Source organism: Catharus ustulatus, chromosome Z, assembly GCF_009819885.2.
Source record: "Catharus ustulatus isolate bCatUst1 chromosome Z, bCatUst1.pri.v2, whole genome shotgun sequence".
Classification (NCBI taxonomy): Eukaryota; Metazoa; Chordata; class Aves; order Passeriformes; family Turdidae; genus Catharus; species Catharus ustulatus.
In genome coordinates, this window is record NC_046262.2 from 36,552,793 (window position 1) to 36,566,594 (window position 13,802).

Genomic DNA, 13,802 nt, shown 5'->3' on the forward strand with positions numbered 1-13,802 from the left:
TAAATAACATGACCAAAGATAATAAATCAAAGAGAAGATGGAGAAGGGGAAGAGAAGGCATTACAGCAACTTCAAAAAAATTAGGTGGTTGCTTACCTGGCTCATTTTCAGGCTTTCCTTGCAAGTTTTTAAATTGTGTCAGATTTTATGATCTAAATTCACACTACAGGAGGAAATAAGTGTGAACTTTCTTCCATAGTGGAATATTTCTTTGTGTGGAGAGTAGCTATCAGTTGTCTTGCTCCTCCATAACTTTGGTGTTTTGGTGATTAGAGGAGATCCCCTTTTTTTTTACCACTTGGTAACACTAATGTGATTGCCTAGTGGGGTAAAGAATTGCCCATTCTTATATAACTTTCCTTTTAAAGAAATACCTGCTTGTAGGCCACCTGATACTCACCAGTGATGTCCTTAAGCAATGGAAAAACAAGGTCAAGCTGTCATTGTAATAGTTTTGAAAAGTTTGGAAATGGCAGTCAGAGATGTCATTTAGTCTTTCCCTTCTTGACTAAACCTACTGGCAAACAGCACTAATTATGTGATTATATACTTTTATTTCCTTTCCTGCTCCTATCTTTTGAGAGCAAAAGCCTACCCAGTTTTCCCTTAAATTTATTTCCTTTCTGGTTTTGGACCAGTGCCTCATTTTTGATGTTCAGCATTGCTTATTGTAGTGGAGGAAGTCACAGTCTTTCCCATACCAATGCAGTCCTAGTCCACGATCCTCCTGTTACTGAAATTTTACTCCCACCCCATCTAACAGCATGTAACAATATTATTCTTGTGTGGCACAGGCATGTGGGGCTATGCTGGAATTTTGGATGTTAGCTTAAACTAGATTTCAGGTTCCCATTACTTTTAATGGAAGAGCTTTGTTTCTTCCAAAAAACCATCTGTGGCAGGAAGGCTCTGGATTTGTTTTTTTAATTCTCCACTCTCTGCAGTAATTTTCAGAGCTCCCTGCAATTCAAATTGCAGTGAAAACACATCAAATCTTGGCCAAGAGGGACTGGGGCAGCCCAGCTATTCTGGGTGATCTCAAGCTGCAAGGCTACTACTCTTAAGGACCATATTACATCTGAGAGTCATTAATGATATTCACTACATCCAAGCTTCAGTCTGTGCTGTTGTCTTGCTGAGCTCTGTGTAGAGATTCCCAACAAAGAGCAGTCAAAAACGGTATTACATTCACAGTGTGGTTTTCTTCCAGCTCTTTGGAAACCATCCTATATCAATAGAGGAGGTCATATTATGCAAATTGGGTAGGTCAGTAGGCAGTATGGATTGTACAGTAGTGGTAATGAGTGCTCCTCTGCAGTTGACAGTGTCGTGGTTAACAAGGGGAAAGCTCACTGTTGATATTCTCAGGCTCTTCACAAAGTCTTTACTTTAAGCCACTGGCAGATTCAGGCCAAGATTTTCATGCAGTGGTTTGTAGCACATTCTCAAATAGGAATAGGAAATTCCTTGTTCAAAATCAGGTAGCAGAACACAGATTATTTTGTTCATCCCTTTTCTTTTGCTCACTCTTCTCCTCCCTCTCCAAGTGAGGCATGCCAGATTGTTGTAAGGCAGCCCTGTTCAAACCCTGAAGCTAGACAATGCACTCTTTTCTCTTGCTTTGTTTCATTAATTTAATATTCTGAAGAATGAAGCATACTGCCGGCCATAGGAGCCCTGGAACTGATCTGGGTTAGATGATGTGTGCATGCCACTGCCAGTCTGATTCCACTGCAGGAAGTTTATTTCCAAGTAGAAGAGAAGGATCTGTACTTTCATAGTGGAGTGTTAATGGAGGTATGTGCGCAGCGTACTGCGAGGGTTATTATCTAGTGTGCTGTGACTGCCTTTTCCTTTCAGCTCACCCTTATGCAAGTAAGGTCTCAAGTCTTAGAAGTTTGAAGTGGAATGTTTTTATGCAAGGCAGGTTACGTTTTTATTTCTTCTAAAGTCCAGTGTACAGACATGCAGGTGGGAGAGAACAATCCTAGAGGATTTAGGATTTGACTTACCCTGAACAATAGCAGCTTGAAAATGAAAAGAAAATTTCAGGGGTAATCTGGTTAATCTATGAACAGAAATTAGTTGGATGGTTAATGTGTAAGCCTGAGACCTGAACAGATCTCTCTTGGGATATATTTAACTAAACTTTTTCACATGTTTGTTTTCTGTTGTTTGATTTTTTTCAGGGCTTTTTTCCCCTGCCTTACCAACAAATAGCAACAGTCTATCTACCCCACAGTGGTTAGTATAGCACAGAGCTTGATGCAGCCCTGGTTGAGGTCAAGCACTCCAATTCAAACCTCTCAAGGGCTTTCTCTATGTGTTGCCAGTGTACTGGTAAAAATGACTTTAAAGTCTTGTCAGTGCAGTTACTGGTGCATGCATCACAGTCCCACTCAAATAAACCTGTCACAACACAGAGTCAGCAGCTAGAGAAGAGTACAAGGGCAGGCCTCTAGCTTTTCATTCGAGCATCACTAAACGTACACAGAGTGCCCAATTATTTCAGCATTATTGAGCAAGCCTACGGGAGGACCCAAGCCTTGCTACATTAGATTTTCTTTAGTAATTTGCTCAAGTACCGCTGAGGACACTTAAAGGGCTTAAAACGGTGACTGCAACCAGTTTCCTTTTCTGGATTGTTAATTCAGGTTTTCTCTTTCAAATTAACTTTCACTGCATGCTGTGCAATAGCGCTGGGAGAACTGTTTAACACTAATTTTCTCAATTTTCAGCTTTTTTTTCCATCATATAACTGCTTTTACAGTTACATATGTTTTGATTAGATGTGTACGTGGTGCATTTCTACTAAAAAGAAAAAATAATAATACCTCTGTCAAAAAAAAAATCACCAAAATGGTAACATTAATCTGCTTTTTTTTATTTTTAAGTTTTTGTTGTTACTGTTTTCCAGTTCAGTCTGAGTTTTACCAGATGTGTTGCGTTCAAACATCTGAACGTTTTTAAGGCACCAGGATGATTGTGAGCATTGATATCCTGGATCGATCAGATGCATTGATTGATCTGATCAATCACGGTTGATATAGGTGATCAGTCAGACAATCCCCAACTCCCTGAACAAATTCAATAGCTGTGTTTTGTTTTTCACAGCAGCAACAACTCCAGGCCCAGCACTTGTCACATGGACATGGTCTTCCTGTGCCGCTTACTCCGCATCCCTCGGGCTTGCAACCTCCAGCCATCCCACCCATTGGCAGCAGTGCTGGTCTCCTGGCACTCTCCAGTGCACTGGGGGGCCAGTCCCACCTCCCAATTAAAGATGAGAAGAAGCACCATGATAATGATCACCAAAGAGGTAGGCTGTGCCAGAGGAGCATGTACCTTCATTTCTCTTTTTTTTTTTAAGTTCTCCTGTTTCAAGTAAGCAAAAGGGGGGAGGAATTTTCAGAAGTTTCCTAGTTACAGTAATTTCACGATTATAAGCCACACCATTTTGACTAAAGTTTTGGTCCGTACCTGTAAGTGTGGGTTGTACTCCAGAGCGGCTTATATATGAACGATGTTCAGAAATTTTCCAACCCGGAAATGAGAGCCCGCAGCAACGCCGAGCCAGAGCCCGTGTGGCCCTGGTGGCGGGGCGGCGCCACCGATCCGAACCCGTGATAGTTCTCTGTATTTTTTTGGTGTTTTCAGTCTTGTGTGGCTGCGCGGCTCCACCCCCGCCCGCCTGCCCGCATGGCTACCCGATTCTCCGGCCACCCAGCTCCCTGCCTGCGTGATTCCCTGCCCATCCACGCGGCTTCCCGGCCCCCCCTCCTGCCCCACGGCTGCCCGGCTCCCCACCCACCCACATGGCTGCCTGGCTCCCTGCCTGCCCACATGGCTGTGCGGCTGCCCAGCTGAGTGGCTATTTAAAGGCAATGCGGATTCGTTGGAAATGCTTGTAAAATGACCACACTATTGTTTGTAGCTTTTTCTACTTGTTAATAAAACCTGCAGGATATGCTGCCACAGCTATTGTCTGTATCTTTTTTCGCTTGGAAATCATGTTTCCAAGGTCAGCACCTGGTGATCCCGCAATTCTGTTACTAATTGGCAACTTTGTGAAAGTTCACTGCCAACGAAAGTGCAGTTTATAATCAGGTGTGGCTTATATATTGACGAGGACCTAAACATTGCTGACACCCGGACATGCGGCTTGTAATCGTGAAATTACTTTAGTGTTTATTGTCTAGCAGTAGCCAGCAATTGTGTTCAAATGCTAGAAATCCAGTTTTATAAATCTGACTGTACAGCATTAATAATTAACTGTACAGAGAAGTTAACATCTGTGCAATTTATTATTTAACAGACATCAGAATTCTTTCTTTGGAGTATGATAAATGTATAATTTTATGTAAACTAACTAGTACTTTTCTCTTTCTCTCTTCCCCCACATACCCATCCCCTGCCACCCTATCTCCCCGCTCCTTACACATGGGGGCTGCTCTGCATGCAGACAGAGACTCCATCAAGGTAGGATTCCATTTCATAGGTATAAAGGGTAACTCGACAGCTGCATTTTTCTAAAGTGTGGCACAGAGTGGTGGAAAAAGTCACAAAATGTTTGTGATACTCATGTTGATAGGCAGCACCCTGCATAGCCTGTGTGTCACATTTAGGCAGTGGCTGGTAGTGGGACAGCTAGGATTGCAAGCAACATGCTGACCAGTGAGTTTACTGGAACAGCACTGAGGCTGTTCTTGGATGGAAAGAAAGGTCTACCCAGGGTCTGTGTCCAAGCTTTTGAGACAGAAAGAGTAAACCAGTGGTCTTAAGTCCTTTGGAGGCTGTAAATTGTAGTTCTGGTATTTTCTTGTAATGCAGTTGAGGAACGAGAGCTCTGTCACTTACAGGGAAGATGTGGGGTGCTGCCTACTGCCCTGTAGCTGGAGAGGAGTGGGCTGCCCTTCCCTCTACCGTAATAAATATGACACTGAAGCTTGCACTGAGGATTCTACATTCCTTTTCCAAAAATTAATTTTCAGATTCTGAGTGGCTCTGCAGCACACCTTAATCCCATGTAAGGTAGTGTTCATGAGTAGATGTAATAACATACCTTGCAACTTGTATAGTTTTGAATATTCAGTAATAGATACAAGTATGATTCAGTGACATTTAATGCTTTTCCATACTGATAGCCACCAGAATATCTCAGGGACCCCTGGAGTTTTAATGCTGCAGATGGAGAGATGTGTCCATCTGCACATTAGCCCTGTCCTCTTCCTTGATGGGTCTGCTCTCCTACTTTGCACGGTTTTCAGAAACATAAGATCAAACCTTATTAGGTGCTGCTGAGTATAGAAAACAAAGATACACTTCTCTTAGAAATGGCAAGACCTATACCAACCTTACTGAGCCCGTAGAAACAGTTTGTCAAGTTTCTAGTCCTGCTTTTTTTAGGAAATACAATCTTGGGTTTGGGCAGGTGATGGAGGAGATGTTCACAGCATGAGTCTAGTGTGTGTTAGACAAGATTACCAGGATCTTGTCAGGCAGATAGTACTAGCGTGGCCTTGTTGGTGTTGGGAGAAGCGTGGTTCTGGGCACATGCTTTGCTCCCACCAGAGACCTTTCCATCAAGGGCTGACACCTTGATTCTTTTGCACTGCAGGTGGGAATGTGTCCCACAGCCTATCCCAGCACACCCATTCTGCCACCAGCACTCCTGACATGTCCCAGCCAAGCACAACTGAGCCAATAGCTGTCAGTTTTGCTGTTACACACGTGGCTCTGCGTAATAACCAGGAGCTGACAGGAACTGTCAGTTTTCACCATAAGCAGCAAAGGCACTGAAGCTGTCTATCTGCTGACATAAGACAACAGCATGTTGGATTTCACTTCAGCCTCTTTGTCGTGAGGGCTGGAAGTGCTATTACTGCTTTATGCGACCAGGTGGGAGCACACATTAATGACGATTTCCCTAGAACACCCACTCTTCGCTGTGAGCAGATCAGTTTAGTCCATTTTCCTTTTTCCTGCACTCAAACTAATAAATGCAAGTGGGGCAGATACCTAACTGTGAGAGCACAAATCTACATGGTTTCTTGAGTGAGGCTGCTTACCTCTGCAGTTGGAACCATGATGATTTCCTTCAAGAAAGTGACTGAGGAAAACTGCATACATATGCTATTCACTGTTTCTAAACAATATATACTAGTCATGGTTCTGTAACATTTGTGAGGTGTTGGGGTGGTTATGCTGGCCTGGATTTTAGGGGGAGCATTTGTACTGAAAAGCCTGGTTTTGTCTGGGATTCAGAAGTGCTGTTACTCATACAGCTTCCAGAAGGAAAGAAGGACATCTACTTTTTGCAGTTTACTTTGAAATAAGTAGATGTTTGTTTTGCACAGTGCTCAGGTTGTGAATTGGCTTGTGTGTCAGCATTATGGGGCTTACTGCCAGACTTGCAAGGTGAAATAGTTTGCTAATTTCCTTAAATGTTTTTAGTGATGCCCAGAGTAGCAGTTAGTCGCTTGTTCAATCGATCCCTCCTCCCTTAAGTGGTTCCCGGTTAAGAGAGGCTTTTTATGATTGTCTGCTGTGTGACTTGAGACAATTTTTGTCAGCCAGAACCAGCTGGAGTCTGTGTGCTTGTATGAAATAATTTATTCATGCAGGATAATGCTTCTTAACATTTAACAGGTAATGAATGTGACATAAATTTCCTTCTTCCTTTTAATTTTTCCCTTTCCTCTTCCAATGTGCAAACAGGCAGGCTCTGGTACTCTAAATAGTAAGTAATTTTTGGCCATCTGTCAAAAGGAAATTTCAATACAAATTTAAATTAATGATGCCTGAAATTTTTTATAGCTCCTCTAAAAGCCTCTAATGTGCAGAAAATTCTGAATCTGCTGGTAGTAATTAGTGTAGCATGTAATGAAGATATGGGCAATGTTATACAGCCCCAGTGTAACGTTTTGATATGGTAGCAAAATTTTGATTTATATAAGGTTGTGCCTGGGTTTAATTGTGAGAGACCTTTTAAAGTGTTTTCTTGCTGATATAGATTATTAAGCAGGGTGGATTTTAAAATAGCTCATGAAGTGTAAATTTACGCTTTAGTGTGCAATTCAGATAACAAAGGTAGAGTACCCATTTCCACAAAGAAAGGAATTTGGCTGAAATGACCCATTTCTTGCCACTACTTACAGTGCTTTGGATTTGCTGGGCAGTTTTCTTACTGAAACTTGCTTCTCTAGCTGTACTGGTCCTGACTCTCCTGTTAGTTCAGGCCAAGGAAAAGGCAGTTTGGCTCACTCTACAAAATGTGACGTGTTAAGCCTGATCCTCACCAGCCTCACCTCCCTGGAGTGAGTAGTTCACTGCTGAAACTGAGTAGTCACTTTCAGATAGCATGAGGTTGTCCAGAAGTTGTTCCTAAATAATAGATCAGCATTGTCACAGCAAGCTCTGTGGAGAAGGGCAGCTTTGGGAGCTCTTTGATTTCTTCTTGGATCCAGTCCTCCAAATTCTTTGCAAAGTTTGAAGTGTGGGAAAATTCTGAAGGCAGTAAACTGGGTCATGGGAGTGCTCTTTGTGCAGTGGCAAGGCTATGGAGCAGACAAAAGGAAGGGAAGGCTGGCATGTGCCAGGGCTGTGCTCAAAGTGCAGCCCTGGCTTAAGGGCTCTGGGGGAATATAATGTGTTTAGACAGAAAGACAAAAAGCTCTGCAGTTAACTGAACAGCTTTTCACAGAGGACTTTGTGTGTCTTCTTTCCAAAGATGTAAAACTTCCTTTTTTTAAAAGAGGGGGGGAAAAAAGAAGGATTATTAATTTAAGTTGATTCTTCTTTGCTAGTTGCACTCATGTTTTTCCACATCCTGTGAGAACTCCTGGTGCGGGAGGCATGTCCTTCTTTCCAGTCCTGCTATCATCTCTGGGACAAATGTGGCAAAAGTTCCTCTGGTGCCTAACAAAGTTCCTTTTCAAAGGCATTCCCTTTGGAGAAGCAATGGAAAAAAAATGGAATGGAAAAAAACAAAGGAAAAAGCTGTGTAAAAAAGCTCCACCTGACAGAAAGTGGTGGTGTGCTAGCACACTCTTCCTGTAACTCTCAGTGCAACAAATGGAGTGAAGGAGTTCCCAGATGCTGGATGGGCTGTGGACCTGTCAGAGGTAGCCTGGATGTCATGGAGCAGATTGTTCAAGAAACTCAGAGTTTTCTGAAACGTATGAATTCATGCATAGGATCCAACACGTGTAACTTTTTATCACTTCTGAAGATCTCTTGTTCATTATATACCTGTTTTGCATTGTCTTTCTTTTGGGGCTGGTTGGTTTGTTTCTTTGGGTTGTTTATTGGTTATTGGGGTTTTTTCATCTGATTTTTAAATTATTTGGGGCAGAGACTATGCCTATTCATTTTTATGTGTTTTAGCAGCAAAAAGTGCCAATAATTGAAAATAACAGTCTTGTGACAGGAGTAAAACAGCCAGTTTGAGATTCCTCTAGGGGGAAGAAAAGAATTTTAGAAGAAAAGATCTGAAATAATGCATCCAATACAGCTTTGGGGTGGATTTCTGGCCAGCATGCTGGTGAATTGGGAAAAGTCTGTCAGGGCAAATTGAGGCGAATTTAGAAATAAAATTACTTTTGCCTTAATCTTTGTGAAAGCTAATAATTACACATGTAGGCAATACAGGAAAAACGGATGGATGTGATTCCCACATCCATTTACATTTGTGGTAGCAGATGCTCCAGTGCTTCTCAAGCTGTTAAGTGTTTATACCTCTTTTCATTTAGTTGTAACTAAGAGTAGGCTGCTTACACCTGAATCCAGCGAGTAACCGGATTCTTGGAGGAGTTGTGTGAATGCACTTCTGGAAAGTACAAGGTACTTTAAAATAAAAATGCCCCAACATACAATATAAGACTTCTGGATATTACCAAATGTCATCTGTAGATTTTGTAAAACATAATTATGCTACTGAGTTTGTTCTTCTGCTGATAGAGGAACACCACATAAGCTGCTGTTGTGTATTCTGTGGACTTTGTCCTAATTGTCAGGTTTCTCCTAAATGGGACTTCCTCTAGACGTGTGAGTGTCCTGCCAAATGTTTCTACATTCAGTGTGCATTAAACAAGCCAAAAAATGTGGTTAGCTGTTACAAACTTTAGGAAATTTGCAAGATTTATTTCCTGATCATTTTGTTATTTGGCCAGTTAGTCACCATTCAGCTAAAAAACGCTTTACAGGCTCACATTTCAGACTCACATCATAGATTCTGTTTGTACCTATTGCTATTCAGGAATGAAGCATTGCATGTATTTTGCTTTCTGTTATGACAAAGTGGTAGTTTTAAACAGAGTAGATTTGAACCACACTGCTTTGCAAGAGTTGTGTTTTTGATGTTCGTGGGTGTTTTGGGGGTAGCATTACCAAAAAATAATGAGTAACTTCTGCTTTTGATACAGTAATTTTTTCAGTATTAATTGATACCTGCCTCTGGGTGTGTAAGCTGTGCCGAATGTAACAGGTGCCCTAATTCCAGAAAATGTGTTGTAATTGTTTGTTTGTGGAACAGATGAATAAATATCTGTGGGGCATAGCTGGTCCTCAGGTGGTGAACGTGAGTGGATTAATGATGTGATTGGGTGAGACATGCTTGTTTGTTGCAGTCTCGTCCAGTAACTGTCTGCTGAAGCAGAACAAATATTAATTAGCAAGGTCCTGTCAGTCTATCTTATGGAGCTGATTTTTTTGCGCTGCTTTTTTTTCTTAATAACCTTGTCATGGCTAAACTTGTAGTATGCCATTCAAGCCCGTGGTTTTTGAAAAGACTTCCAGAACATGAAACTAAACCTCAGGTGTGTATCTCCCTGCTGTGTTTTTTTCTTCTTTTCTTCCCCCCACCCCAACTGAGTTTTAAATTTCTTTCATTCATGTGGTATCACATCTGTAGTCTTTTTCAGGAGGTCATCTGGGAAGTTTAATTTAGTGTAGAGCACTCATGTTCATATGAAAGTAACAGCATATACTCTGATATCAAAGAAATAGCTGCTTCTGCCAGTTTTGATGCCTTCACCTCTTTTACCCAATAGCTTTGTACCCACTTCTGTCTATTAATGGCACACTGTACTCTTATCTTAAATCTTTTTGCACTTTACACAGGTTGATTCTTACTCAGTGGTGTGCCCACATTTGGTCGAATTCCCATAGTGCATCCCACTGTCAAACTTTTATGTTGCCACTTGGTGATTTAGGGTAACTCAAATATTCTCTCTCCAGATGCTCTCTTCACCCAGAAGGCAAATACATACATGGGCTGTAATTTCTAACCTGAGCAGTCATGTCTAATTATTTCCATGGCAACAGACTGTGATGTTGATAACACAGGATTATGATTTCACATCACAGAGTAGGAAGAGGAAGTTCGCTGGAATGAGGAGGTGGGTGGAAAGGTCTCCAGTGCGAAAGCTTTGACAATATAATAGCTGGGGGAAAAGAAGTGAAGGGAGGAAATTAATTTGTTTATTCTATCTCTTCAAGTTCTCCTCATTGTAAGCATGCAATTAAAATCATACTTTAGATGCTGGAATCCATGTCTTGCACTGGTTTACTCATGGTGGATGACTTGGAATGAAGAACACATTTTCAGGTCAAGTTACATAGATGTTTGTCAATGTAATGGGAGAAAATTAACGCATACCAGTTTTTGTCAAAAGTGTGACGCAGACTAGGTTTTTGACTTACAGATTTCTGTTGGTGCTGGGGTGATTTTTTTTTTCCTTTTTGTAATAACTTTTTTTTTTTTTTTAACGTGTAACATTTTGATTTTATCTTTAAAACCCTTAGGTCCAAAGAAACTTGAAACATCCCTTATTTTTACATTAATCAGTGGATTCCTTGGGCATACAGATTATCTGCTAAAGGGAGGGAAGGAGTGCACCTTCTGGATTCAGTGACATGTATGACATACATTGGAAGTTTCTGTCATATGGGTGAAGTCCCTGAATGTTAGTAGTATATTTGTTTTTGTGTTGCTCTTCTTGTCTCTTTTTTAGCACTGGGAAAGGAGCACATTCCTGGTCCAAGATTATTAGAACAAGTTTAGAGAAATGGTAGTCTGACTAATACGCAAGTTGTTATGCAAGATTGTTGAGTGCAACATTGAATTACATGAATTACAAAAACATGAAGTTACAAAGTTTAGATGTGCTTTGAGGGAAGAGGCAATTAGACCAACCAGCAGGAATTGGCCATTGAGGGAAGTTTGTAGGAAAGTTGCACTGTTTCCTGCCTCTCCTTGGTACAGCTCTAATTGAGTTGAATAATTAATTAAATATCTAAAACTCAATTAGCCTATTCTGCATAGCAGTTTGAAAAGTTTTGTCTTTTCTAAAGTGACATTTGGCCTTTTGAAGAACAAAAAATTGGAAATGCTAATGTTTTTCATCCAACTAAGGGAAGAAAATAAAAATGTCTCCATAGCAACAAAGCTTCTTTCTGCATGCTTTCCTAAAATATGCCTGAACCAGAAGCAGATGCCTGATTTGAGAATCTCGCCTTCTTCAATGTAAACAAATAACTTATAGGCAGGTGTTGGAAGTAATATGGAAATCCTATTAAAGAGCCCTGGGTTCCTGTCAGTCAGGAAGACCCTGCCACAAAGGGGTTGGTTGTCTGAATAAAGGAGGCAGAGTAAATTCTCGTTAGGCTTTAGCTTTTCCCAGGAAATGATTGTCTCTGCATGCTCTTTCTCCTGCAAGTCTGAATGCAAGCAGTTTCTTCTACTGATCCCTTCTGCCACCCTGGCTTTCTCCCTCTCTTCTCCTGCTGGATTAGCGCTTGATGACAGCAGCGGCTGCTGCTGCTTGGGGTGTTGTGTCATTTGTGATTTTAACCCCTGTTCCCTCCTGCCCCCCGTCTGCAGCCTTGCCATGGCTCGTGAGCCACTGATATTGGAGTGGAGAGAGGAAGGAAAGTTCTCTGTGTGAATTTATAAGTTTTGGTAAATGTTTTGCCATGGGTGATTTGCTGGTGTCATGTATTGGGGTTCCAAATACAAGTGTGGTTTTTCACATTATGTGTCTGGAAAGTTGGTGGGATGCTCTTGATTCTTTTTAGTCTTCTTTTGAAGTTACTGAGAAAACGTGCTTGCTATCACTTGTCTGTTAGTCTGTGTGATAGTTTAATTGCATTTGCACTTTCTGATGTCAGTTTCGTCCCCAGACATGGTTGTGCTGAGGTCTGCCCTACAACAGCTTACCTACCAGCTTACCTGCAACCTGTGAGTGAAAACTTCAGTGCAGGGCAGGTGGGAGCAGGTGCTGAGGATGTGCTTTCCAGGGTCTCTAGGCTGGAAACAGAGACAAAGTGTTTGTCTCCTCACATCCTGTCTCCATGTTCCTTGTCATGCCAGACAGTGGTGCTCTTAATAACACTCAGAGGGTTAAATGTGGATAAACAGAAAACAAGGCTTCTGAAAAGCCTGAAGATTATCATGCAGCATTTCTCGGACTATAGCCCCCGAGACGCACTTCATAAAGCCAATAAAGCGCTCGCTGGTGGTCTCCTGTTGCCCTGGCAACGGACCACAGGGCACCCTCTGTGTGAAATGCATGAACATCTGCGAATTAATTTTTTTTTAGTTTGTTCTTTCCTTGGCACCAGTGGAGCTGTGCTGGATGGTAGCAACAGGGCCAGAGCTCGAGGTACCCCAGGGATGCCCCAAGCTTCTGGCAGAGGGGGTGAAACCAGGTCCTTCCCCAGCAGTGCTTCCCACAATGAAGGGATTGAAGGAATTCAGCTTGATGTCACTTTTCCTGGGATGCTGTTAACTTGCTTTTGGGTGCATGGGGGGAAGAAATTTTAAAAATAATTTCCTAAGCTGACATATAGTTTGGCTTGTTGGTCTTACATGAAAAAACAATCTAAGAGGAAAATGGAAATAAGCTCTTGTGTCCACACGGCATTTTTACTGGACTTCTCCACTCACATGTTCATTCTCACAAGACCGTAGAAGAAATAGAACTTGAGGGGTAGAAAGTCTCACACAAATCATAAAATGGAGAAGAGTAGCAAAAGTCGGCAATGTGACAGCTGACCCAGCAAGAGGCCCAGCCACAACCGTGCTTAAGAGATGCAAATCCTGAGGATGATGTTTTCTGTTGCCTCCTGAAGGAATTATGGACTCCATTAGCTCAGGGGTTGCTGACTTCCTGTCAATTCCCTGGAAGGCACCGGGTGTTCTCTTCCCTTGCCTTCTTCCCCCCTCACCCCTGCTGTGGTGCTCCAGGGTGGAGGTTTCATGTCTGGCTCCAGAAGCTGTGCTGGCTGCCGTCTCTGACTGCTGGCTGCCACCTCAGGGCTTACCCCAACTCTCCACCAAGTCTCAGGAAGGACTGTAGGGGGAACGCTGTGAATGTTGTATCATCAGCATATGCTGGATGCAATCAGTGTTTTAATGAAGTATTGGAAGTGAAATGCCACTTTAATCTGCTAATTGCATTAAAAGGACAGCAGATTACTCCATATCACTTCTTTTTGATCTGCAAACTTATCAAAGTACTGAGGAGCTTTTAAGTGAGGCATAGCAGCCAGTCCAGTGCTGCTTGTTTGCATACGAATATTAACAGGCACAGCTGCACCTGTTTTTCTGCCACTCAAGAGGCAGTGAATGTAGCTGTGGGAGTGTTCTTAATGCATACATATGAGTAAGTGGGGCAGGGGGATGGGAGAAGGAAAAGATTTAACATGGGTTGTTCCTTTTTCCATTAGCTAGTTGAGCTGTCTATCATAGATCCCCCGTACAGAGAAGCTGGCAAATTTCAAGCCACTATATTGTTTGAAAG

The 13,802-nt window shown here is 42.0% G+C and overlaps 1 protein-coding gene across 4 annotated transcripts in view; it reads left to right on the forward strand.

Moving 5' to 3' along the window:
* The window catches only part of TLE4 (TLE family member 4, transcriptional corepressor), a 97,516-nt gene that overhangs the window by 50,910 nt on the left and 32,804 nt on the right, over window positions 1–13,802 (forward strand). For 3 of the 4 annotated variants that reach the window (XM_033085592.2, XM_033085594.2, XM_033085595.2), the window contains 2 exons: window positions 3,115–3,319; window positions 4,463–4,479. In XM_033085592.2, coding sequence (XP_032941483.1) covers window positions 3,115–3,319; window positions 4,463–4,479 — 222 coding nt within the window. The remainder of the gene's footprint in view (window positions 1–3,114; window positions 3,320–4,462; window positions 4,480–13,802) is intronic. The other variant, XM_033085593.2, reaches the window with a different exon arrangement.